This window comes from Lynx canadensis, chromosome D2, assembly GCF_007474595.2.
Source record: "Lynx canadensis isolate LIC74 chromosome D2, mLynCan4.pri.v2, whole genome shotgun sequence".
Lineage (NCBI taxonomy): Eukaryota > Metazoa > Chordata > Mammalia > Carnivora > Felidae > Lynx > Lynx canadensis.
In genome coordinates, this window is record NC_044313.2 from 57,177,471 (window position 1) to 57,200,458 (window position 22,988).

General features: G+C 46.7%; 1 protein-coding gene across 1 annotated transcript in view; it reads right to left on the minus strand.

Moving 5' to 3' along the window:
• The window catches only part of HKDC1 (hexokinase domain containing 1), a 48,945-nt gene that overhangs the window by 21,890 nt on the left and 4,067 nt on the right, over positions 1-22,988 (minus strand). The window contains 8 exon segments of the mRNA XM_030334164.1: positions 981-1,214; positions 2,321-2,476; positions 5,859-6,042; positions 8,459-8,558; positions 9,578-9,673; positions 14,451-14,570; positions 14,683-14,831; positions 21,717-21,879. Coding sequence (XP_030190024.1) covers positions 981-1,214; positions 2,321-2,476; positions 5,859-6,042; positions 8,459-8,558; positions 9,578-9,673; positions 14,451-14,570; positions 14,683-14,831; positions 21,717-21,879 — 1,202 coding nt within the window.

Genomic DNA, 22,988 nt, shown 5'->3' on the forward strand with positions numbered 1-22,988 from the left:
GAGCACAAGAGGGGAAGGGGCAGAGAAAGAGGGTGGTACAGAATCTGAAGCAGGCTCCAGGCTCTGAGCTGTCAGCACAGAGCCCGACGCAGAGCTCGAACCCATGAACCATGAGATCGTGACCAGAGCCAAAGTCAGACATTTGACTGACTGAGCCACCCACCCAGGTGCACCCCAAGAAATGGCTATTTTACCATTAATATTTCAATCAGTAGGGCATGTCCACAAGACTGTATTGGCTGAGCATCATCTCTGTCCAAACGGGAAGGGTTCTTTCCCCAGCTCTTTCCAGTGTGTAATCACCTGACTTCCAATACCACCTCTATTAGCCAGAGGGACTCTCACACTTCCTCCTTCTAGGAAATTCTCACTTCTCTGTGTTTTCTTACCAGTATCCTTCCTGTGAACCTGGCACCCTCTGCCATTCTGATTTTTCCTCATATATAACTGAGTGTATATTACTTTCCAATCTTACCAGATAGTAGGTACTTGATACTAACATAGATAGATGGACAGATGGATAAACACATGGATGGATGCCCTTCTAGTCAGGCAACTGGGTTTAGCAAAATATTTCTTTTCTTTTCTTCTCTTTTCTTTTCTTTCTTTTTTTTCTTTTTTTTGTTTTTGGGAGAGAGAGAGAGCATGCGCACGCACTGCAAGCAGGAGAGTGAGAGAGAATCCTAGAACCCAATGCAGGACTCAATCTCACAACCGTGAGATCATGACCTGAGCCAAAATCAAAGGTCCGATGTCTAGCGGACTGAGCCACCCAGGCACCCCAGAATGTTTAAGAATGATCCCCCAAGGCAACCCAGCCAGCTAGATGAATATAGTCTCTCTTTCCTCTGTAAACTCAGAACCAACAGGACGTGGTTGGTGCCAGCAACATGGAGAAGCAGCAGAGTTTAGAGAGAACCCTGGGACTCTGCTCTGGGGAGACACATTGTGAGGGATGCAGGCTGGCAGGCGGCACTCACTGAGGATGTATCTTGTAGACCGTGCCATCCATGCCCACGGTGGTCCGGAGCCGCACCAGCTTCTTGTTCTCCCGGAGGCGTGTCAGGATGGCTGCCAGGGCTGCTGCACAGAGATTGGCTGAACGGAAGGACACGATGGTGCAGACGTGCTGAACTGCGATGCAGTCGGCCTCCAAAGGCTCCAGGCCCAGATCTGTCAGGATCTCTCTTGTATTGGCCAGGCCTTCTTTATACCTGGCCAGGGGAATAGGAGTGAGAAGACCACATTTCCCCATCCCATGAGAGTCCCCTTAGAGAACCACATTTCCCACCTTGCAGGAGTGGGAAAATAAATAAGCTGGCACCTAGTAATAGAATAACGATAACAATATCAACAATGATCATGGCAGCCACCGTTTACTGAGCCCTCACTATATGCCAGGCACTTGTCTACAGATTTGACACATATTAACACAACCCTCACAACAATCCTGGGGGAAGTACTGGCATTACCCTATTGTACAGAGAGAGACCTGAGGCATAGAGAGGGTAACTTGTCCACAGTCGCATAGCCAGGAATTGCAAGGGTCAGGATCTGAACTCAGGCAGTTAGATCACGAGCTCACCCTTTTAACCACCCTGTACTATTCTGCCTTTCACAGAAATGCAGTCCCTGCTATGCTGTGCACAAAATCAGACTCTAGGAGTCAGATGCCACTCTGCTGAGCTCAGAATCTAAACTGATTATGAAGCTCAGGGCAATTCCGGGGTTTCTAAGCCTGAGGAACAGGACCCTGAGTGGACTGGTTCCAGCCACCTTCACCAGCCCTGTCCCCATTGCAGGGACCTCTGTGTGAGGTCTCACATCACCAAAGCCAAAGTCAGTCTCCAACAGCACCAGGTAGAGAAGGTTCTTGCTGTAGCAGGAGTTCTTACCTTAAGATTCCATGCATGGGAATCTTTAATGGGTCCAAGAATGCCCTAATAGTGTAAGCAAAATTGAGTACAAATGTACATTTTTATGGTAAAAGGTCCAGAACTTGAATTAGACCCTCAAACAGGTCTGTGGCCCTAAAAAGGTTGTAAGTGACCACTTTAGGGAGGAAGAAGGCAGGAAAAGAAAGGAGTTGACCTGCAACCACAGAATCCCTGGCTGATGAAACCAACAAGAAGCCACACTTGAGCCATGGTAGGCATCGCCAACCCACCCGAAGCTGGGTCCAGGTCCGAAGTTGTCCTGGTGAAGATCTGGACAGATCTGGTCCCTTCAGCTGGACCACTACCATGATCATACCACGCCTTGGCTCCCCACTCTAACCTTCTGCAGAGTCAAGGTGAAAAGGACCCAGCCAGCCACTTACTTCTCCATGGCAGCCACATGCCGTGTTTCAATCTTGCCCTTAGTGTGGAGAGCAGAGGATTTCTTGCCGCCAAACAGGAGGCCTGCCTTGGCCATCTTCAGCAAGATGATCCTGACAAGTTCACCCAGGTACAGGCCGCTGATCATCTTCTCAAACCTACAATTTGGTGAACAGATCAGTAGCAGCAACACCTTTAGTTATGCAGCATCCTTCCCAATGCTCATGAGCTATGGCCCATGATCAAGAGCAGGAGTAACAGAAAGACAACTCCATGGGTCAGGAGGCCTCAGTCCCCATCCCAGCCCGGGGTGTCCTTGGGAGCTCATTTATTCTCTCTGGGATGCATTCTCTTCATCTATAAAAGGAGAGGGGGGGCACCTGGGTGTCTCGGTCAGTTAAGCGTCCAACTTCAGCTCAGGTCACGATCTCGCGGTTCATGGGTTCAAGCCCCACATGGGGCTCTGCGCTGAAAGCTCAGAGCCTGGAGCCTGCTTCAGATTCTGTGTCTCCCTCTCTCTCTGCTCCTCCCCCACTTGCACTCTGTCTCTCTCTCAAAAGTAAACATTTTTTAAAAATTTATAAAAGGAGAGAACTATGCTAGAGGAGACCTAATATTCCTTCCTTCTCACAAAGTGCTTGAATCCAAGGATCTTTATCACAAATCACCCCTGGCCACAGGAGTACCATTCTCATATTAGGTATAAGGAATCTTGACTTCATGGACTTCAGGTGATCCCAAGATCACCAACCATGGCATGACAAATCCAAATTTCAGACACTTCCAATTCCTATACCATGCTTTTGTCCCAGAGAGAAAGATGTTGTGTCTGTAGAACCAGAGAGGTTCTACAATAGTGTGGATGACATATTCCACCAGGCTACCTACACCTTGACTTTGAATTTGTATCCAACAAGCAATTACTAATTGTTTCCCAGGGAAAAAACTAAATATAATTTTTATTCTCCAAGGTAATAGACACAAAATCAAGGACAACCTGTTTTCTAATCAACTTTACCTATTTCGTTATAAAACCTCTTAGAACATTGCAGAAGCAGAAGATAGTCAAAAGAAATCCTGGTTGGGTTTGGGGGATGAAATTTGTTTTAAGTGAGATGGAGAGAGGACGACAAAGTCCAAAAAATGGGTCCCACTTTCATGGGCCATGACTGCTCTGTGTCACCAGTGAAACAGGTATGTGCTGGGGAGCAGGTACGTCCAAAGCAGAAATTTGTTTTCCAGGTATGCGGTTCTAGTGCTTGAATCGTTTCTAGGAGGGACTCAAAATATTTATTCATCAGAGCTTCTTGGTAAAATGGCTGGGACTAGAAAGATTCCCGATGAGCCTGGAACATCTTAACGGGCCAGAAAAATAAGGAAGTACTTCAAGAGTGATGGGAGCACATCGTTAAGGACACAGGGGACCAGTTTGGAGAAGCTTCCATTGGTCATGTCCAAAAATATTTGAGCATCAAAATAAATAATGATAAGAAGAACCCTCCATTAAATAATAAAAAAAAGAATCCATGAGTTCATATTAGTATAAACAAATAAATGGAGGAGATAGGAAAGCTGTTATTTACAGTAAAATAACAACGAATAAACATGGAGGGAATAATAGATTTGGAAATTCATCAATGGATGCTAAAAGTAAAGCATGAAAGTTTAATGAGAAAGGATATTTACATAGCCTCAAAGCAGGCTTCACCAGATACGTATTCTTTACAGAAGGAATAACAATAACCTTCTGGTAGAGAAACCTTTGCATATCCCCTTAGCCGAGTGATTCAAGGTAGCATCACATGGGATGGAACACACATCATGTGCTTCCAGATGTGATGCACTGAAGAGGAAACATCGTCCCCTCTGTGATATTCCTGCCAAAAATACACCACCTGAATCTAATCATGAGGAAACATCAGGAAAATACAATTGAGGGACATTCTGTAAAATATATGGCTTATATGTCTTAAGATCATAAAAAACTAGGAGACACTACAGATTTCCAGATTAAAGGAAGCTAAAAACAATAGCAACAAGATGTAATGTGTGAGCCTGAACTTTGTCTCTTTTATAAGGGACAGTAATGGGGCAGCTAATGAATTTTGAATAAGTTCTATAAGTTAGATTAAGTATTTATTTCCTAATTTTGATAATTATACTTTGGTTATGAGAGACAATACACTTGTTTGCAAATAATACATTTTGAAGTATTTAGGACTGAAGGGATACTATGTTTGCAACTTAGTCTCAAATGGTTCAGAAAAATAATTCTATTTAGACATTTTGTATATATGTGTATGTATATACATGTACACAGAAACAGAGAGAGAATATTAGTACTTAAGGAATCTGGGTGAAGGGGAATTTTGTACCATTTCTGTAACTTCTCTGTAAGTTTGAAATTATTCTATTTTTTTTAAGAAAGGCTTTTCAGGAGCTCCTGGGTGGCTCAGTCAGGTAAGTGACCGACTCTTGATTTTGGCTCAGGTCATGATTTCACAGTTCGTGGGATCGAGACCCACAACAGGTTCTACACTGACAGCAACAAGCCTGCTTGTGATTCTCATTCTCTCACTCTCTCTATCCCTACCACGCTCATGCTCGCTCTCTCTCTCTCAAAATAAACAAGTAAACTTTTTAAAAAACTATTCTTTCACTTTGAAAGGAAAAAAACTAACAAAACAAAACAAAAAAAGAAAAAAATTTTAATGTTTATTATTTTTGAGAGAGAGAGACAGAGAGACAGAGAGCAAGTGGGGGAGGGGCAGAGAGAGAGAGAGAGAGAATCAATCCAAAGCAGGCTCCAGGCTCCGAGCTGTCAGCACAGAGCCTGACGCAGGGCTCGAACCCATGAACCATGAGATCATGACCTGAGCCAAAGTCGGATGTGTAACTGACTGAGACACCCAGGTGCCCCACAAAAAAAAAAAAAAATTATCTAAAAAATGTCTTTTTGTCCAAGAAACACTTCATGAGCTGCAACAGTGTGTAAGGCACTCTGCTTGTTAAGGCAAGCTCTGGGAGCTCAGCATGCAGGCAGAGCTAGGGCAGACTCCCAATAGTTACTCCACTGGTGAGTGTGGGATGAGAGCTGGGAAAGACCCTCAGGTGCTTTGATCAGGCCTCTGAGAAAGTGGGGTGACAGGGGAGCCCTGGAAACACCAGTGAGGGACTTGCCTGAGTCCTGCTCCCTTGGCCACATCGGTCTGCTCTATGGCCCCTTGTCCGAACGCACCAAGAGGGCAGGACCCGAGTCCCTGGGTTCACGGCGTATCTCCCCTGCCTCACACATATGTGCTCCGGAAACACGGACTGAAATTGAATCAGGATTATGACCTAGGGGGCATCACTCCATTTCCTTGCCTTCACTTTCCACAGGTGTCCAATGAAACTGAAACACAAGCCTCGCCTCGCAGAATCATTGTGGCAGGAAACTAGTCACATCTAGAAAATCTGCTGGGTATAAGGTGTACCTGAGGGACTGACAATTTACTGTAAATTCCGAGGCCCCGATTTAGAGCACACGAGGGGACTCACAGCTGCTTCCCAGGGTTGAGAGAGCCAAGGTCCAGCTCCCGGTCGAACTCGGTGCGGATGTCTTCCAGAGCCCCGTCGTCCCCAAAGGCCCCCCACTCCGTGTTGATGCACATCCTGCCCTCGTCGCCTTCCACCAGGTCAATGTTGCTCATGTCCTCCATGTAGCACGCGTTGGTGCCAGTGCCTGAACAAGGGATCAGAGCGAATACGTAAAGACGGAAGGGCTCCCAGCTGGGCAAAGACAGAGAGAACTCTTAACTGCCTGAGAGTCCTCTGAATGTACCACAAAGTGCTTTTGATCCACTTCCCGGGCCTGGTTCTCACTGAGGGAACAGCTTTGGCAAGCCTGGAGTTCATGAGGAATAAAGCTGACACGCCAAGTCTACACTTCTCAGATGTTAATGGTTTGCTGTCATGAATGGGGTCGATTGTGAAGAAGTTCCTGATGAATATGCATGAGAGCTGACAAAGCACATTTACAAAGAGGAGGATGAGTTAACCTAACCTTGGAAATTAAAAAAAAAAAAAAAAAATCACTAACCTACTGTTAATTTTTTTAATCCTTTCTCTAAGCTACTTAGCGTCTTCTCTATTTGATACTAAAAATATTCTGTACTCATGGCCTGCCACAAATTGTTCCTAGCATAAGCTATATCCTTATCTTTGACAGTAATTAGCTATGACATAAGAAAGCAACATTCCATTATTCAAACACAAAATCACCCCAAGGAGATTCCTCACACACTAGAATATTGGGGAGTGACTACAGAAGGGCACAATCTGTTTGGGACCTACTGGGCTGATGAAAATGTTCTACAGTTGGATTGTGGGGATGGTTAGGAAACTCAAAATTTACTAAAAATCACGGAATTGTATCCCTTAAATGAGAGGATTTTTATGGCTCAATAAAGCTGCTTAGAAAAATTATTTTTTTAAAGGATCTCCCCCTACCTGATGCTCTGGTCTGAGGATTTTAAAGCCAACATGAGAAATAAGAAATGAGAGAAGCAGAATGTAATACAGTACCTAGAGTAAGCTTTTCTTTTTTTTTTTTTTTTAATTTTTTTTTTCAACGTTTATTTATTTTTGGGACAGAGAGAGACAGAGCATGAACGGGGGAGGGCCACAGAGAGAGGGAGACACAGAATCGGAAACAGGCTCCAGGCTCCGAGCCATCAGCCCAGAGCCTGACGCGGGGCTCGAACTCACGGACTGCGAGATGGTGACCTGGCTGAAGTCGGACGCTTAACCGACTGCGCCACCCAGGCGCCCCTAGAGTAAGCTTTTCTAAGAAAAGTGTGGACTCTATTTAGGCGTGGCTCCCAGTCTGCAGGGTGCCACACGTGGTCACCAAGACACGGTGACAGCGGTTAGAAGATGTGACTGGCAAGCGCCCATCCCATTCTGAGCTGAGGGCTCCGGAAATGGGAAGGCAGATGAAGCCGCTTGGGTGCAAAGATCCTGCCCTTTGGGAAAGTCAGGCTGAGGAGAAGGGTTGGAAATCTAAGAGAAAGCAATTCAGAAAACTTTCCCCAGTAGTGGTAACGGAACGGGGAGGTGGCAGGAAATACTCAAGAACAGTCGATAAATCTAATGCATTTGGTTTTATTGTCACCCATACTGCCTTCTCACGGCCAGCGTCTGGCAGACTCCCTCCCAGCTCAGGTGTCGAGAACCACCCACCGGGCACCTTCGTGGTGCTGCGACGTCCCTGGTCCAGGCCTGCACCATGTCTCGCCCACACAGGAGATACAGTGACCTCTTGGCTGGTCACCTTGCTTCCATTCTTGCCCCAGTTGTCAATTCTCTTTGGCTGACACGGCAGCCGAAATGAGCTTTTTAAAAACGCACACTCCATTTACCCATTCCCCACCCAAATCCTCCAGTGCCTTCCTGCCTCCCCTCGGAGTAAAAGCCAAAGACCTTATGGTAACTCTGTCCTGTGTCCCACGCGATCTGCCCAGTCCCGTCCACTCCCTCGGACCTGAATAGCCTATGACTCTCAGCCTTCACTCACTTTGGTGCAGCCCCCATTCAGCTTTTTAGGGTCCTCGAGCATCCCAGACGCAATCCCACGTCAGAGGCCATAGGTTTCCTCTTTCCTTCGCAGCGACTCTCTTCCTCTCTGTCTCCACTTTGCTCCTTCCTCCTCATCACCAAGGTCCCTGCTCAGATGTCACCCCTTAGAGAGACCTGCCCTGATTGCCTCGCCACACTCACCCTCGGTCACACCACCCTGCTTGTTTGTTGTCATCACCCTCACCGCCACCTGCAGTTCTATTATTTGTTTATACCTTTCAGGCCTTCACCCCACTTGCCCACTGAAAGCTCAGGAACCTCTAATTATTAACTCACCACTGAAAACCCAATGCAGAGCATGGGGCCTAGCACACAAAAGGCATGCAGTAAATACTCGTTGAATGAATGGATGGATGGATGGATGGATGGATGAATGAATGTTTTAATTTTCCATTTCCCTATGTTACTTCTCATAAATAGGAAGTGTCAGTACCCTTCCACAGAATTTACTCAGTTGGCTAAAACTAAGCCCCAGACGAATCCCTTTTCCCAACCCGGAGAATCAAGTCAAATTGAGTTACCAATGATGACACCAACTTCACAGTAGGGATCATCATAGGCGCACGTCATCATGGTCCCCACGGTGTCATTGACCAAGGCCAGGATGTCCACGTCTATGTCCTGCTTGAACACAAGTCCCAAAGGACATCAGTGGATGAGAAGGAGGCATTATCCCTTTATCTTTCCCCACAGAGGAAGTGAAAGCGGTGAAGGTGACTGAGACAATTACTAGACCCTGCCTGCTGGGCCCGCCTGGAAGAAACAAGTCCTCTATCAAGGTTCCGAGATCTAGAAAAGAGGAATGGCAGTCGGGAGCTAAAGAGTGAAACCCATGCTCCTGCCTTATGGGTGAAGGTCTCCATGCAATGAAATATGAGTGACAGACCACCAGGACTGCAGTCTTGATCTGAGAAACACCAAAGAAAGCATATTTATTCTGGGACCCAAGTCCTCCCCCACGGGGACAGCTTAACCAGCCTCAGCCAAGTCCTCTCTGTGGGCAGCACTAGGGACATCCCATCTGGGTTTCCCATGTTGGCAGATCAACTTGGGTTATTACCTTATGGTTCCCCCAAGGTTTGGGGGGACATTTTAATGTAAAACGAGACAATAAGAGAAAAACACAAGATACAAGAGATTGTGACTGCATGTTTAAAGAGAAAAAAGACTGGAAGGGTATACATTAAAATAGTCCTCGTTGTCAGGATAACAAATAATTTGGGTTTATTTGTATGCTTTTCGGCTCAGCAAGGAGCATGTCTTCAGGTATTTAGATTATTATAAAATTTACTCAACGAATAAAGATAGCCCATGAACAGTGGAAAACAGAAGAGACAGCCAGACTGGAAAGAAAGCAGTCTTTTAAGCTCAGAGAGGAAAGTGGGGCTAGAGCATCACACAGGCATAGGGCCTAACCAAGACCCTCTGAGGGGGCTGGGCCACCTTCCAACAGCAATTGGAACCAGCTCACCAATTGGAACCAAGGCTCACCAATGGGCTCATCCAAACTGGTCACAATTGGTCACATCTACAGTGAGACCTTCCCTAAGATCAATCCCATCTCTGATCTTCCCTCTGGGGCAGGCAGAGTAGGAGACCCCACCTCAAGAGAACTGGGCTGGGACTGGTGAATTCCTCACCTTGTGTTTTTTTATAGCTTTGGCCAGACAATCCACCACATCAGTGTCTTGAACTCCACGTGCCTTAAACTTCTTGGTCCATGAAATCAGGATGCCCTGGGAGAAGATTTCAGAGCCAGTGAAAATGAGGAAGGTGCTCAGTTCTGAAAACGAGTGGCAGACATTTCATGCACAAAGTGCAGCCCCATGGCTTTCTCTTCTTTTAGCTGAACCCCCCCCCCTAATTCTTTCAGCATTCCTTCGGAGGGTTTTCCTAATAATCTAAACATCTTTATTTCATGTGAGCAGTTTGAAATAGCACACACGGTGGCAGAAAGAACAACTGCTGAGGAGTCAGAACACTTGGACTCACAAGATATTAGACAAGTCATTTAACCCCTCCGAGCCTCAGTTTACTCGTCTGTGAAGTGGAGAAACGTCATATCCTGCCTCGGCCCCAGGAATGCTCTGAGGGAAAGGCCTGGCATATGGTAGATACACATTGTGTGTGCAGAATATGTGGTCGGCCAGGTCCATGAAACAGAACCGGCATGGTGTTACCTGGCAGGACTCCTTTGGGAACTTAATTTCAACTTAGAAAAATGGTTCTCTATTTGCATGATCAATTAGTTGCTTAAAATTGGTGTTTCCCAGAGCACCTCACTGGCTCAGCTGGTAGAGCGTGCAACTCTTGATCTCAGTCAGGGTCATGAGTTCAAGCCCCATGTTGGGTGTAGAGATTACTTAAAAATTAAAATAGATAGATAGATATTTTTAGTGTTTATTTATTTTTGAGAGAGAGCTTGAGCGGGAGAGGAGCAGAAAGATGGGAACAGAGGATCTCCAGCGGACTCCTCCCTGACAAGCAGTGAGCCAGATGTGGGGCTCAAACTCACAAACTGAACTGTGAGATCATGACCTGAGCCGAAGTCGGATGCTCAACTGACTGAGATACTCAGGTGCCCCCAAAATAGAACCTTTTTTACAAAATTGTTGTTTCCCAAGAGTTTTGTAAAATAGCAAATAATCAGAATGTTTTAGACTTAGAAGAGAATTTTGGAGACAAGTGATTTGCCCGCAGTCAAAAGCAGCTGAGCCAAAATTCATAAACTCCCCGACCACACCCTCCCAATCCCTTCAGTTTATGGATAAAGAAGCTGGGATTTTTTAGAGAGGAAGGAAAGTGCTCTAGAGATAGCACAGTGAGCGAAGAGTAAAACTGGAATGCGGTTGTCGGAATCCTGAGCGGCCACGGTCTTTTCCCCTGCACCACAGCGCCACCTAGTGGCAGCTCTCCCTAACTTCTGCCGTCACTGGTTACGGGAACAGCCTTGCTTCATGGGATAGAATAAAAGACTAGGGTGGCGTCCCCCCCCCCCCCCGCCAAAAAGTGTACTGGAGACATGTGGGACTTATTGAGGGCACGGCGTACGGGGGTGTGGGGAATAAATGCTTGTGATATATAGTTAAGTGGAAAAAAGGTACATACAATTATATTTTCTAAAATTATGCATACGGCAATAACATCAGTGTTGAAAATAGACATGGCTGGAAGGGAAACCAACCATTCAAGTAGCGGGGGTATCTCTGAGAGTTGGGATTAGAGGTGACTTCTGTTTTCTTCTTTAAGCTTTTCAATTCCTACCCTCATCTCTCTCTCTTCTACATTGAAAAGTATTACCATTTTATCATTAGAAACACATACACAAACAAAGAAATTTCTCCCCAGCTAAGACTTTTCTGTTCCCTCACTTAAAAACAACAAAAGAGAACAACCACAGCAAAGTGACCGCCCCTCTTAAGTCCCAGGCTCTTATTTTCTTTAATCATTTTTTAGTTTCACAAAGAAGCCTCCCTGGCCACCCCATTCTCAGGAAGGCTTTCCCTTCCCGCCTCCTTCTGCACTCAGTTTGTCAGCCCCCACCTTCTCCAAGAGCCCTTATTTTAGTGCCACAAAACCTATGTCTGCAGCAGAACCATGATTAAATAGCTGTGCCCACACTGAGTTATTACCAGTGCATTTCCTGTGCCTGAAGTTTTTCTACTTTTCTTTAGGCTTCACTGAAAGGCAGTTTGGGGGGGGGGGAATTTTATAAAATACAAGTATTCAACTAGACTTTGATGAGAAAAATCAGTTTTCCTTTCCTCCATATAATCAAGCACTCTTCCCAAGTTTAAATGTTACCTGAAAATCCTTACTGGGGAAATGACACAAAATGGGTCAAAATGCTTCCAGGCACCTGCTGCCATTTTAAACAAAGTTCTAGAGCTATGTCTCTGGAAAGAGTGGGTGGGGGCTTGTGAGCTTGGGCTGTGTGGCCTTGGGCAAGTCTCTTAACATCTCTGAGCTGCAGCTTTTCTCACATATGAAATGATCATAGCTACTTCATATGATTGCTTGGGGAATTTAATGAGATAATACACATAAAGAGTTCAGCACAGTATAAATACACTGCCGAAATCTGAGGTACAGTGCCATTAATATTATTATTATTATTATTATTATTATTATTATTACATAAAGATGCAGGCAGGGATTTGACTTAGATAAATGCCAAAATCCCAGATAAACAAACTATACATTCACCACCAGTTATCAAGAAAATATACAAGTTTGGTTTTCAAACTCAAATGAACTCCAACAGAGCTCGAGAAGTCTCTTCCTTCTTCCTGGGGTCTCCCTTTCTGAGCTCGAATAAAAGGTGCTTAACTATTTGGTGAATCTGATCTCAAATCTGGAGGCCTAATTTCCAACGACTCCTCCTCCCCCTTCCTCTACAGACTCTGGGACCTCTACTCCTCCAGCCAGCAAAGATGATGACACCTCACAGCCAGACTCCAACTGGCCTCTTCTAACATTCTCTGAAACCATCTTAATTTTTGACTTAAAAAACTTTAATGTTTATTTATTTTTGAGAGAGAGACAGAGTGCAAGTGGGGGAGGAGCAGAGAGAGAGAGGGAGACACAGAATCTAAAGCAGGTTCCAGGCTCTGAGCTGTCAGCACAGAGCCCAACACCAGGCTTGAACTCATGAACCACGAGATCATGACCTAAGCCAAAGTCAGGCGCTTAACTGACTGAGCCACCCAGGCACCACTAATTTTTTTAATTTTAATTTTTTTTAAGAGAGAGCGCACACAAGTGGGGGAGAGGGGCAAGGGAGAGAGACAAAATCCCAAACAGGCTCTATGCTCCACATGGAGCCCAATGCAGGGCTTGATCCCATGATCCTGGGATCATGACCTGAACCAAAATCAAAAGTCAGATAAATTGACTAAGCTACCCAGCACCCCTGAAGCCTTTATACCAATTTTTTCTAATCCTTTTTTTTTTAAGTTTATTTATTTATTTTGAGAGAGTGCATGTGTGCATGTGTGAATGGGGAAGGGGCAGAGAGAGAGGAAGAGAGAGAATCCCAAGGATGCTCTGCACTGTCAGAGGAGAGCCCAATGTGGGGCTCAAACTCACATATGGTGAGATCATGACCTGGGCCAAAATCCAGAGTCAGATGCTTAGCTGACTGAGCCACGCAGGTGCCCCTAATCCCTGTTTTTATAAAATAATAAAAATGTGAACCTCAGCCCATCCCCTGCATAGATTGATCATGGCAAGTTCCTATTCAGTGGAATCAAGTAAATGATTGATTGAAACTCTTAATTGTCAGATAGTTAACAATCAGCTATTAAATACAAGACACTGTGCTACAGATTCTGGGGGTAGAGAAAAAGAATAATATAAAAAGAATAATATAAAATGGCACCTTCCCTCTAGAAACATCTATTGAACCGGGGGACAAGGTACTGAAGCACCGAGAGACAAGTTGCATGGGGATAATCATTGTGGTGACCCTGCAGCTACCATTGATGCACCAGGCACAGTGTTGGGCACGTCGCAGAGGTTTTGTCTAGGCTTCCCCTCAGCCTGGCAAGTAGCTATTATTATCCCCATTTTACATACGGGAAAACAAAGGGCTCAAGAAGTTAAGTAACTTGACCGGGGGACACAGCTTCTTTTGAGCCATGATTCAAAGACAAGTCTGTGGGACATGAAAACCCATTCCTTTTCCGCTATTCCACACTGAAAAGTGGCTCATGCCAGCAATAGCAAACACATCCCAAGGCCGTCCGTGATATCAAGGTGCTCCATGAATTGTCAGCTGGGTGTCATGACCAGTACATGCAGGAGGAGATCATGGGCCACCACCCCAGACTGGTGTGGCCTGGGGAGACCTGACTCTTGACTGTGACCCCCTGGCCCCAGAAAGCTCGTTGCCCTTTTATATGGTCCCTATTTATTTTTGCAGATTTACATAGATTGGGTTTGACTTCTCCCTGTTTATCAACTGAACATCTGAGTCACACAGAGTTGAGACCCCAGCTGGGTAGTGACAACACTGTCGCTCCAATGACCCCACCTACATTCTCCTCCTAAGGGCTCACTGGAGAGGTGAGACTCCGTGAGCCTTCCTGCTCTATTCCAGTCAGCTATGTCAGCCGTGCTAAGTGTGGCCCCCACCCCGGAGGCTGTAAGAAATCCAAACCTAAGTCCCCACAAATTAAAACACTCTCAGGTGGGGCTCGGCAATGTGTGTCTAACAAGCCCTCTAGGGGATTCCCACGCAACCAAGTCTGAGAACTAAAGGGTAAAAACTATTCTGTTGTCGTGTGCTGTGCCCATGTCAAGTGCAAAATCAAGGCGGCCACATTTGCAAATTCTTTGCCTCACAATTCCACCTCATTGTGCAAAACAAGGAAAAGAAAAAGAAAAAGAAAAAAACAAGAAAACTCCTGCTGACCTCTCCTGTTCCCAGCCTGACTCCTGAACCTGCCCACATTCTCCAGCCCCGAACCCCAAATCCCACACAGCTTCTTCCCTCCCCGGCAGGAACCTTACCTCTTCCAGTTTAGTCTGTCTGCAGGGAAAAGAAAAGGTTAGGCCAAGGGGCAATTTCTTATGCTTCAATCCTTTGGTCTTCATGAAATCTGCCAGACAGTCAGCTACGTATTCAAACAGCTACAGAGAAGAGAAAGCACAGAACACTGGGCTAAGGCATGGTCACTTATAAACTTGATGTCAAGGCCTTCCCCCCTCCCCCCGCCCCCTCACAGAGCCCTTGCCCCAATACCTCTGAGCCGTTTCCTCGGATAATTTCATTGGGTGTTGGGTAGAACTGACTCTCCATCTGGACGTTTCTTTTCCCCTCTTCAGAGACCTGCACCTTCAAGACTCGAAACTTGGACCCTCCAAGATCCAGGGAAAGAAACTCCCCTTTTTCTGTTAAAAAACAAACTTATCTTTTATTGAAGGTCTGTTATACGGCAAACTCTGCTTTAGAAGTTGGACATGTAATAAATGTCACTAAATCTCACAACCACCCCATGAACTAGGTATCATCATACCCACTTGCTGAGACTCTAGAAGTACAACCATGAGCTGAGCCCTCCCAGTAAGGGGCAGAGCTGGGGTGTGGCCCAAACCTGCCAGACTCTGCAGCCTAGGCCCCGCCCACTGGGTCACGCTGTAGGGCATAAACGTGGAGGCAAATGCAAACCCACCTGAGGCAGGTGGTATTAGAAATGGGCCTTGGGGCACCTGTGTGGCTGTTGGTTGAGCATTTTACTCTTTTTTTTTTTTCCTTTTTTTAATTTTTTTTTTCCAACGTTTATTTATTTTTTTTGGGACAGAGAGAGACAGAGCATGAACGGGGGAGGGGCAGAGAGAGAGGGAAACACAGAATCGGAAACAGGCTCCAGGCTCTGAGCCATCAGCCCAGAGCCTGACTCGGGGCTCGAACTCACGGACCGCGAGATCGTGACCTGGCTGAAGTCGGACGCTCAACCGACTGCGCCACCCGGGCGCCCCGGTTGAGCATTTGACTCTTGATCTTAGTTCACATCATGATCCCAGGGTCGTGGGATCAAGCCCTGCGTCAGGCTCTGTGCTGAGCATGGAGCCTGCTTAAGACTTTTTCTCTCTCCCCGACTTGCGGGAAGAAAGAAAAGAAAAGGAAAAGGAAAAGGAAAAGGAAAAGGAAAAGGAAAAGGAAAAGGAAAAGGAAAAGGAAAAGGAAAAGGAAAAGAAAGAAGAAGGAAGGAAGGAAGAAAGAGGGAGGGAGGGAGGGAGGGAGGAAGAAAAGAAAAGATAAGAAAAGACAAGGAAAGACAAGAAAGAAAAGAAAGAAAGAAGAAATGGGCGTTGAGGATGGAGTCTATTCTAGCATGCCACAACCAGGCTGGGAGCAGATACTCCAAGAGTGGGCAAAGTGCTGGTAAGGCAGAAGGAAAAGGCAGGGAGGTATGCAGGGAAGAGAAACCGGCCCCATACAAGGCTCAATCTCATGGGCAGAGGGAAAAGACTCCAGAAGGGAAAAAAGACAGGGACCAAATGATAGCTCTTAAGGGGCCAAGGATCTTCATATTTGGGGCCAGACCCAGCCCAGTACAAGGCAGATGCTGTTAATAAAAAGGTGGGAATAATAAATAATGATAATAATAATAATAAATAATAAATAATAAATAATAATAAAAAGGTTGAGGCAGTTCACTTTGGTGACTTCAACTCGGGATCCAGCCAGAATTTCTGCCAGGACTCTTGCCAGTGTCTGCATCAGCCACAGATGCGGGATGGGAATGCAGGTGTACAAACTCTTGAACCAACAAGCCTTCGTATAGAATTATCTGTGCCTGACAAGTGGCTACAGGTTAGGCATGCTTCATGATATACATACACCCAAGGCACATGTAAGTGAAACTCCATGACCACAAATCTGGTCACCCAGGTGGCCTTATTTTGTACCGTGTGACCCTAGACACGGCTGCATGGATATAGGGACCAGCTGGCCATTCAGATTTACTTCTTGTGGAATGTGAAATAAAACACAGTGAGAAATTGCTAGTTGGTGGTAAAAACCAAAGTGGAAGATGCCCCAGACCAGAGGTCAGCTGAGGAGCCAAGGTGGCCCTATGTATGTAGGCCGAAACCACGGAGGGAAATTCTGACTCCTAGTTCCCTTGCGGCTTAACCTGCCCTCAGATTCACGAGATCCTGTGTGTCTTCCTTTTTGCTTTCCGTGTCTTTGTACAACAGACCTCCTTTCTTGACCTGGCTTGCCAGGGTTCTCCGTTCCTGGCACTCAAAGAGCTAGAGACAGGCCCTCCTGAGCAGTGTGCTCTGCAAACTTCAATGTGCATGTGAATCTCCCAAGAATTTTAACATGCAGATTACATGATTCAATTTAGGTGGGGTCAGAGATTTTGTGGGTTTTTAAAAAATGTATGTATATATACGTATGTATGTACATATGGATGTAATCACTACATCCAACATGGGGCTTGAACTCGTGACCCTGAAATCAAGAGTCGCATGCTCTTTCAGTTGAGCCAGCCAGGCACCCCTGAGATTTTATATTTTTCTTTTTTTTTTTTAATGTTTATTTATTTTTGAGAGAGACAGAGACAGAGAGAAAGAGTGTGAGTGGGGGAGGGTCAAAGAGAGAGGGAGACACAGAATCCAAAGCAGACTCCAGGCTCTGAGCTGTCAGCACAGAGCCCGACGCGGGGCTCGAACTCACGGACCGTGAGATCATGACCTGAGCCGAAGCCGGACGCTTAACCGACTGAGCCACCCAGGCGCCCCGAGACTTTATATTTCTAAACAAGTTCCCAGGTCTCTGCTGCAGGTCTCTGGACCACAGTTAGAGGTGCACGGGCTTAGTCATTTATAGACCCAGCCAGCTGGATCTTTTGTTTTTGTGGAGATTATTTGGACAGAAAGATTCTTCTCTCCCTAGATCAGCCCCCAAAGCCTGTTGGAGTCATTTATTATTCATGAAGGGAATCCAGGGACCTGATACTGTGCAATTTTTATTAGCCTTCATCACGTACCAAACAAGAGATGCTTTCGCAGATGTTATCTGAAGTAGGAAATAGGGAAGATCACACAATCCTTGTATGAACATTTACTGAGCACTGACTCTGTGCCAGATAACATGCCACGTGCTAGGAAGGCACAGGGAGGGCAGGAGTGAACGCCACAGAGGAGGCGGAAGGAGCCGAGTACTGAAGAATGCGAGGGAGGGAGGCAGGCAGCCGGCCAGAGGAGGTCCCAGGGAGGAAACCCGGAGCCAAGGAATGAGCTCACGTAGGGAAGGGAGGGTCTGCTTCTGCGGAAAGAGGGAGGTGTGACAGAAATGAGGCTCGCAGGTAGTCTCGGGATAAACTAGGAAAGAGCTGGAAAAACTGCCCCACCCCAAAGAGCTTGAGCTCTATCCAGAAGGTGAGGGGGAGCCACAGAAAGATTTGAAGCATGGGAGTGCCGAGCTCTGATGGAGATTTGGGGAAACCGCCTCCAGCACCAGTCAGAATAGACTGGAGGATTTTAATAACAGAGGAGCTTCCTGTGCTGCGGTTCGGGTTGGAGGTGATATGCAAAACCCAGTGTAGCGTAGCATGGATTCATCCCTTCCTCTGGACACCGGTGCTCTTATCGGTGTGCAATCGCTCCACCAGTGACTCAAGATGCAATTTCATGGAAACCACCTGGCGTGGTCCCTTCTGTGACTTTGACCCCAGAGAAAGGACTCGTTGGAACCTGAGGGAGGGAGGACCTACCTAGAAGAAGAGGCAATAGCGGCAGTGGGGCCGTCGGGATTCGACAGCAATTAGGAAGATTATCATGACCGTCCAATCGTGGGGACGTAATGTACCACATGGTGACTGTAGTTAATAATACTGTGTTGCGTATTTGAAAACTGCTAAGAGGGTAGATCTTAAAAGTCATCATCAGAAGAAAAAAAGACATTTGTCACTACATTTGTTGCCAAATGTTAGACTCACTGTGGTGGTCATTTTGCCATATATACAAACATCAAATCGTGTTGTACACCTGAAACTAATACGATGTTGTGCCAATTATATCTCAATAAAAATTTTTAAAAAATAGAAAGATAACGATCTCCCAAGAGAGTGAGGTTGCCTTGACAATCCGCCTCTGTAGGCGGATTCTGTGACCTTTCCAAGGCTCCAGGGTTTCCTTCTCCTAAGCCACTCCCAGGGTTTATGCCCCTGTTCCTTCCTGTTCCCACAGATGCACGATGACTGAATGTGTAGATTCCTGGAGATGCAGAATCTCCAGGGGAAGAGACCTGAGAAACCACACCACATTTAGGAACTGCTTCAGGGGAGTCTTTTTGTTTTTTGTTTTGAGAGAGAGAGAGAGGGCACAAGTGAAAGAGGGGCAGAGAGAGAGAGAAAGTGGGGCTCACCCAGGGCTCACGCTCACCCAGAGTGGGACTCGAGCTCACGAACTGTGAGATCATGACCTGAGCTGAAGTCAAATGCTTAATGACTGAGCCACCCAAGCGCCCCGCAGCTGAGTCTTATACTCAGGTAAGCAAGGGACCCCTGTTCTAGGACAGCCCCCTGGGCATATCAGCTGACTACGTCAGGCCCCCTGGGCTCCCCTTCAAGTCTCCCCCCTCAGTAGCAGCATCTGGAGTCGGGCCTACAGCATCACAATCACCGTCACAATCATGTGATGGGCACTTCCCGTCCCCCTTCCCTCATGACTGGTAGAGGATAAGGCACAAATGCTAACGCTTTTAAGGCACTTTGTAAGAACAGTCAGTTGCAGCTCCCTCACTGAAAGGCTGGGAGGGAGCTAAGCTCTAACAAGTTACCCCCTCTCAGGTAGGTTTGGATAAAAGGAAGGGAATTACAGACAGTAGGTGAACTCAGGATTTCTCTGGCACCTGCACACATTTTTGAAATGGAGGTCCCAGTGGATTAGTAGCATTTTATTTGTTTGCTTTTGTTAGTAACCATGAAATTACACCACCAGCTCACAGGAGCCACACAAGACTTGGGGCAATATTTGCGAGATTTTAAAGCACTCCCTCCACATGACTTCATCAGATCCTAACAACCCTGATCTTTTACTGCTGCAGACAGGAGTGCAGTGGTCCTGGGACTTACCAAGGCCACTTGGCCCCAGGGACTCTGGGTCCCAAGGCCTCACTGCAACAGGATCACCGGTGAGAATTATTATATGATGAGAGGCTCTGAGGAGAGGTACCTCCGGGCCTGAGGGTTTCTAAGACTTGTCAGTTTCACTTCCAAACCTGCCTGAAATAGCCAGGGCCAGGAAGACGCATCTATCCCCACAGCCTCCAGACCATCAAAGTCACTTTCCCTCACTTCTGGGGACACACCTCAGCAGGAAGAACCAAAGCACAGGAAGCTGGGAGGACTTCACCCTGGTGCCTCCCGCCATAGACACACCCATGACTCAGATGCTTACTCTGAATGGCCCTGGATGACCCTTCGAGGACCACAGTCCCCTAGGCACTTTCATAGAACAGCATCTGGAACTCAGCAGATTTTTTTAAACAGGACTGTCTCTCTCCAAAGCTTATGTCCCTCCAGGGTGAGTAATTGTCCACCATGTCACCCACCCACCACTGAGGGAATAGGACTTTCACATCACAGTTCCCGGAGAACTCTCAAATGGCAGAAACTACCTTGACCCAGTCATTGGCCCACAGGGGCCCAGAACCCGGCTAATCCAATCAAAGCCCCTGGGAGTTTCCTAAACTTCAGTCCCTGCTCCTTCAAGGGCCCCAAAGCCCTCGCTGGAGCTTGGTGGGAGCACTGGGATACTGCCATTGGGGGAGCTCATTGGTCCTCAGTGTTCTCATCTGACCTGGGCAAAACAGTTACAACTCAGGGTTCTTAAGGGACAGTAACGCCCCTGACCACAGACGGTGCCTGGTAGACACCAGTTCCTGTCCCTCCTGTGGCTTTGCCCAGAGGCTGAGAATGGAGGAGGTGGATGGAAACTTGTGGATTCCCTCTAGAGACCTCTAGGCTATGGTCAGCAAAGCAATAGTTCCCCAAGGATGTCCACATCCTGGGATGCCTGGGTGGCTCAGTCGGTTGAGCATCTGACTTTTGATTTCGGCTCAGGTCATGATCCCAGGGTTGTGGTATGAAGCCCTGCCTCAGGCTCATGCTCATGCTCATTCTCTCTCTCTCCCAAAATTAAAAAAAAAAAAAAAAAAAAAAAAAAAAAAAGATGTCCACATCCTTATCCCCAGATCTGTATATATGTTAGTTACATGGCAAGGGAAAATTAAAGTTACAGATGGGATTAAAACTGTTCACGGGTTGGCCTTGATTTTGGAAGATTATCCTGGATTATCTGAGTGTGCCTAATGTGTAATCACAAGGTCTTTAAATGTGGAAGAGAGAAGCAGAAGGATCAGAGTCAGAGAGAGATTTAAAGATGCTCCGCAGCTGGTTTGGAGATAAAAAGGGGCATGAGCCATGGAATGCAGGCGGAAAATGCAAGGAAAGAGATTCTACCCCAGAGCTTCCAGAAGGAACGTGGCCCTGCTGACAGCCTGATTATAGCCCAGTGGGACCCAGTTCAGACTTCTGACCTTCAGAGCTGTAAGAGAATAAATTTTGGGTGGTTTTAAGCTGCTACGTTTGTGGTAACTTATTATAGCAAAAAACAGAAAACAAATACAGAGGCCAACTCTCTCATTTTACAGATAAAGAAACTAAGGCTAAATGTTTGGTCAAAGGTCACCAAGAAATGGGCCTAGAACCCAGGTTTCTTGAACTGTCATTTATTCTTCCTCCTACTACATCACCTTATCTTCCATTACTTACCACCTTGGGCCTAGAATCTAGATACCTACGCATGAAACACCACTTATTATCCATCCAACAAATATTTCAGGGCCTGGTGTGCATCAGGCACTTTGCTAGGTGCTCAGAATACCGTGGTGAAGAAGAAACAGACCCTGCCCTCAGGGAGCGCTGGCCCAGTAGGGAGACGCGGCATGGGAATGCTTCCTAGATGGAGGCAGTGACTGCTACCCTGAAATTGAAGAGCCAGGTTGATGTTCATGAGAGGAAGAACGTTGGATGCCCCAGCAAGTGAATAAACAAAATGTGTGGGGCCAAGGTGAGCGGAGAAAAAGCCGGGTACATTTGAACTTTGGTTCAAAACTTTTGGTACTGACTAGACTGAAGCATAGAGAGTTGGAGAGGAATGTGCACAGAGGGCTGGAGAGATAAGCCAGGGGACAGGTACCCATCAGCCAGGGAGAAAGCAGGGAGATCAGGGTCCCTGGCAGCCCCTAGCCCCACTCACCTGAGCCATCTGGAATGGCCCTGACAAAGGTGGGCAGCATCTTCACAGAGGCTGTGGGGTTGGTGTCCTTCCCCAGGCCCTTCTGCATTTCAGCCTGGAACCGAGCCATGATGTCCAAAAGGGTCTCATCAGAGAGCCGCATGTGATACAGGAATCTGTCCACCTGGAACAGACACCAGGGTGACCAGGGTTGCCTGTTAGGGGTGCTTGTCCTCCACTCCCATCACGAAGCTGCATTTCTGACTCTGGGGACATCGACAGTCATGATGTCGATTCCCAAAAGTTCCTTGCCTGACCCTCACATCTTGGAGACAAAGTGGGGAATTGGAAGAACAGAATGGATTGGAAGGCTGGGAGGTAGCAATTTATTCCCCCGAAGGGCGAGCTCTGAGGAAGAAAGGATTCTTCCATTTTTCTGATGGGACAATAGAGGGGCAAAAGGTACAAAGGATTCAGGGTTTCTAATTCCTAGCCCAGGCCCTGCACCGTTGTCTCATTGCCTCTCCACTACAAAACACTAGCTATAGTTTTAAAGGTAAATTCCTAAGCACGGAAGTTTTCACTTCCAATGATGACAATATATATCCAAACTTGTTTCCTTTTCTTTATGGGCTGCTAGGAAGCTCAGCTAAATTTAGTTTCCAATTGCAATCTAAATTCTAGTCCCTTAAATTGTCATTCTGCTTTTAACTGAGGTTGTTCTAATTAAGATGAAGTTTAATTTCTTTTTAAAATTTTTTTATTACGTTTCTTTATTTTTGAGAGGCAGAGAGAGACAGGGCATGAGCAGGGGAGGGGCAGAGAGAGAGGGAGACACAGAATCGGAACCAGGCTCCAGGCTCCGAGCCGTCAGCCCAAAGCCCAACGCGGGGCTCCAACCCATGAACCGTGAGATCATGACCTGAGCTGAAGTCGGACACTCAACCGACTGAGCCACCCGGGCGCCCCAAGTTTTATTTTTAAAGCCAGCCCCAGTTGCTCCTGAAAATGAGTGGGAAACACTCATTTTCAAATGAGTGGGCAAAGGACCACTGCCCTAATGGAGGGACATTATAAAACTCACTCTGGCTGCGCTCAGTACAACAGTTTCCTCTTCATGGTAACGCTCATCACTTGGTAGTGACAGCCAAATGATGGATTCCCAGGGCTTACTGGAACAGATGACTGAGGGGGTCACGAGTAGGGACAGTGGCACAGATGCCCTGTATTTGCCCCTCCTGCTTTATGTACACATACTGAGCAGCCTCTCCACCCACCCAAGTCACAAGCAGA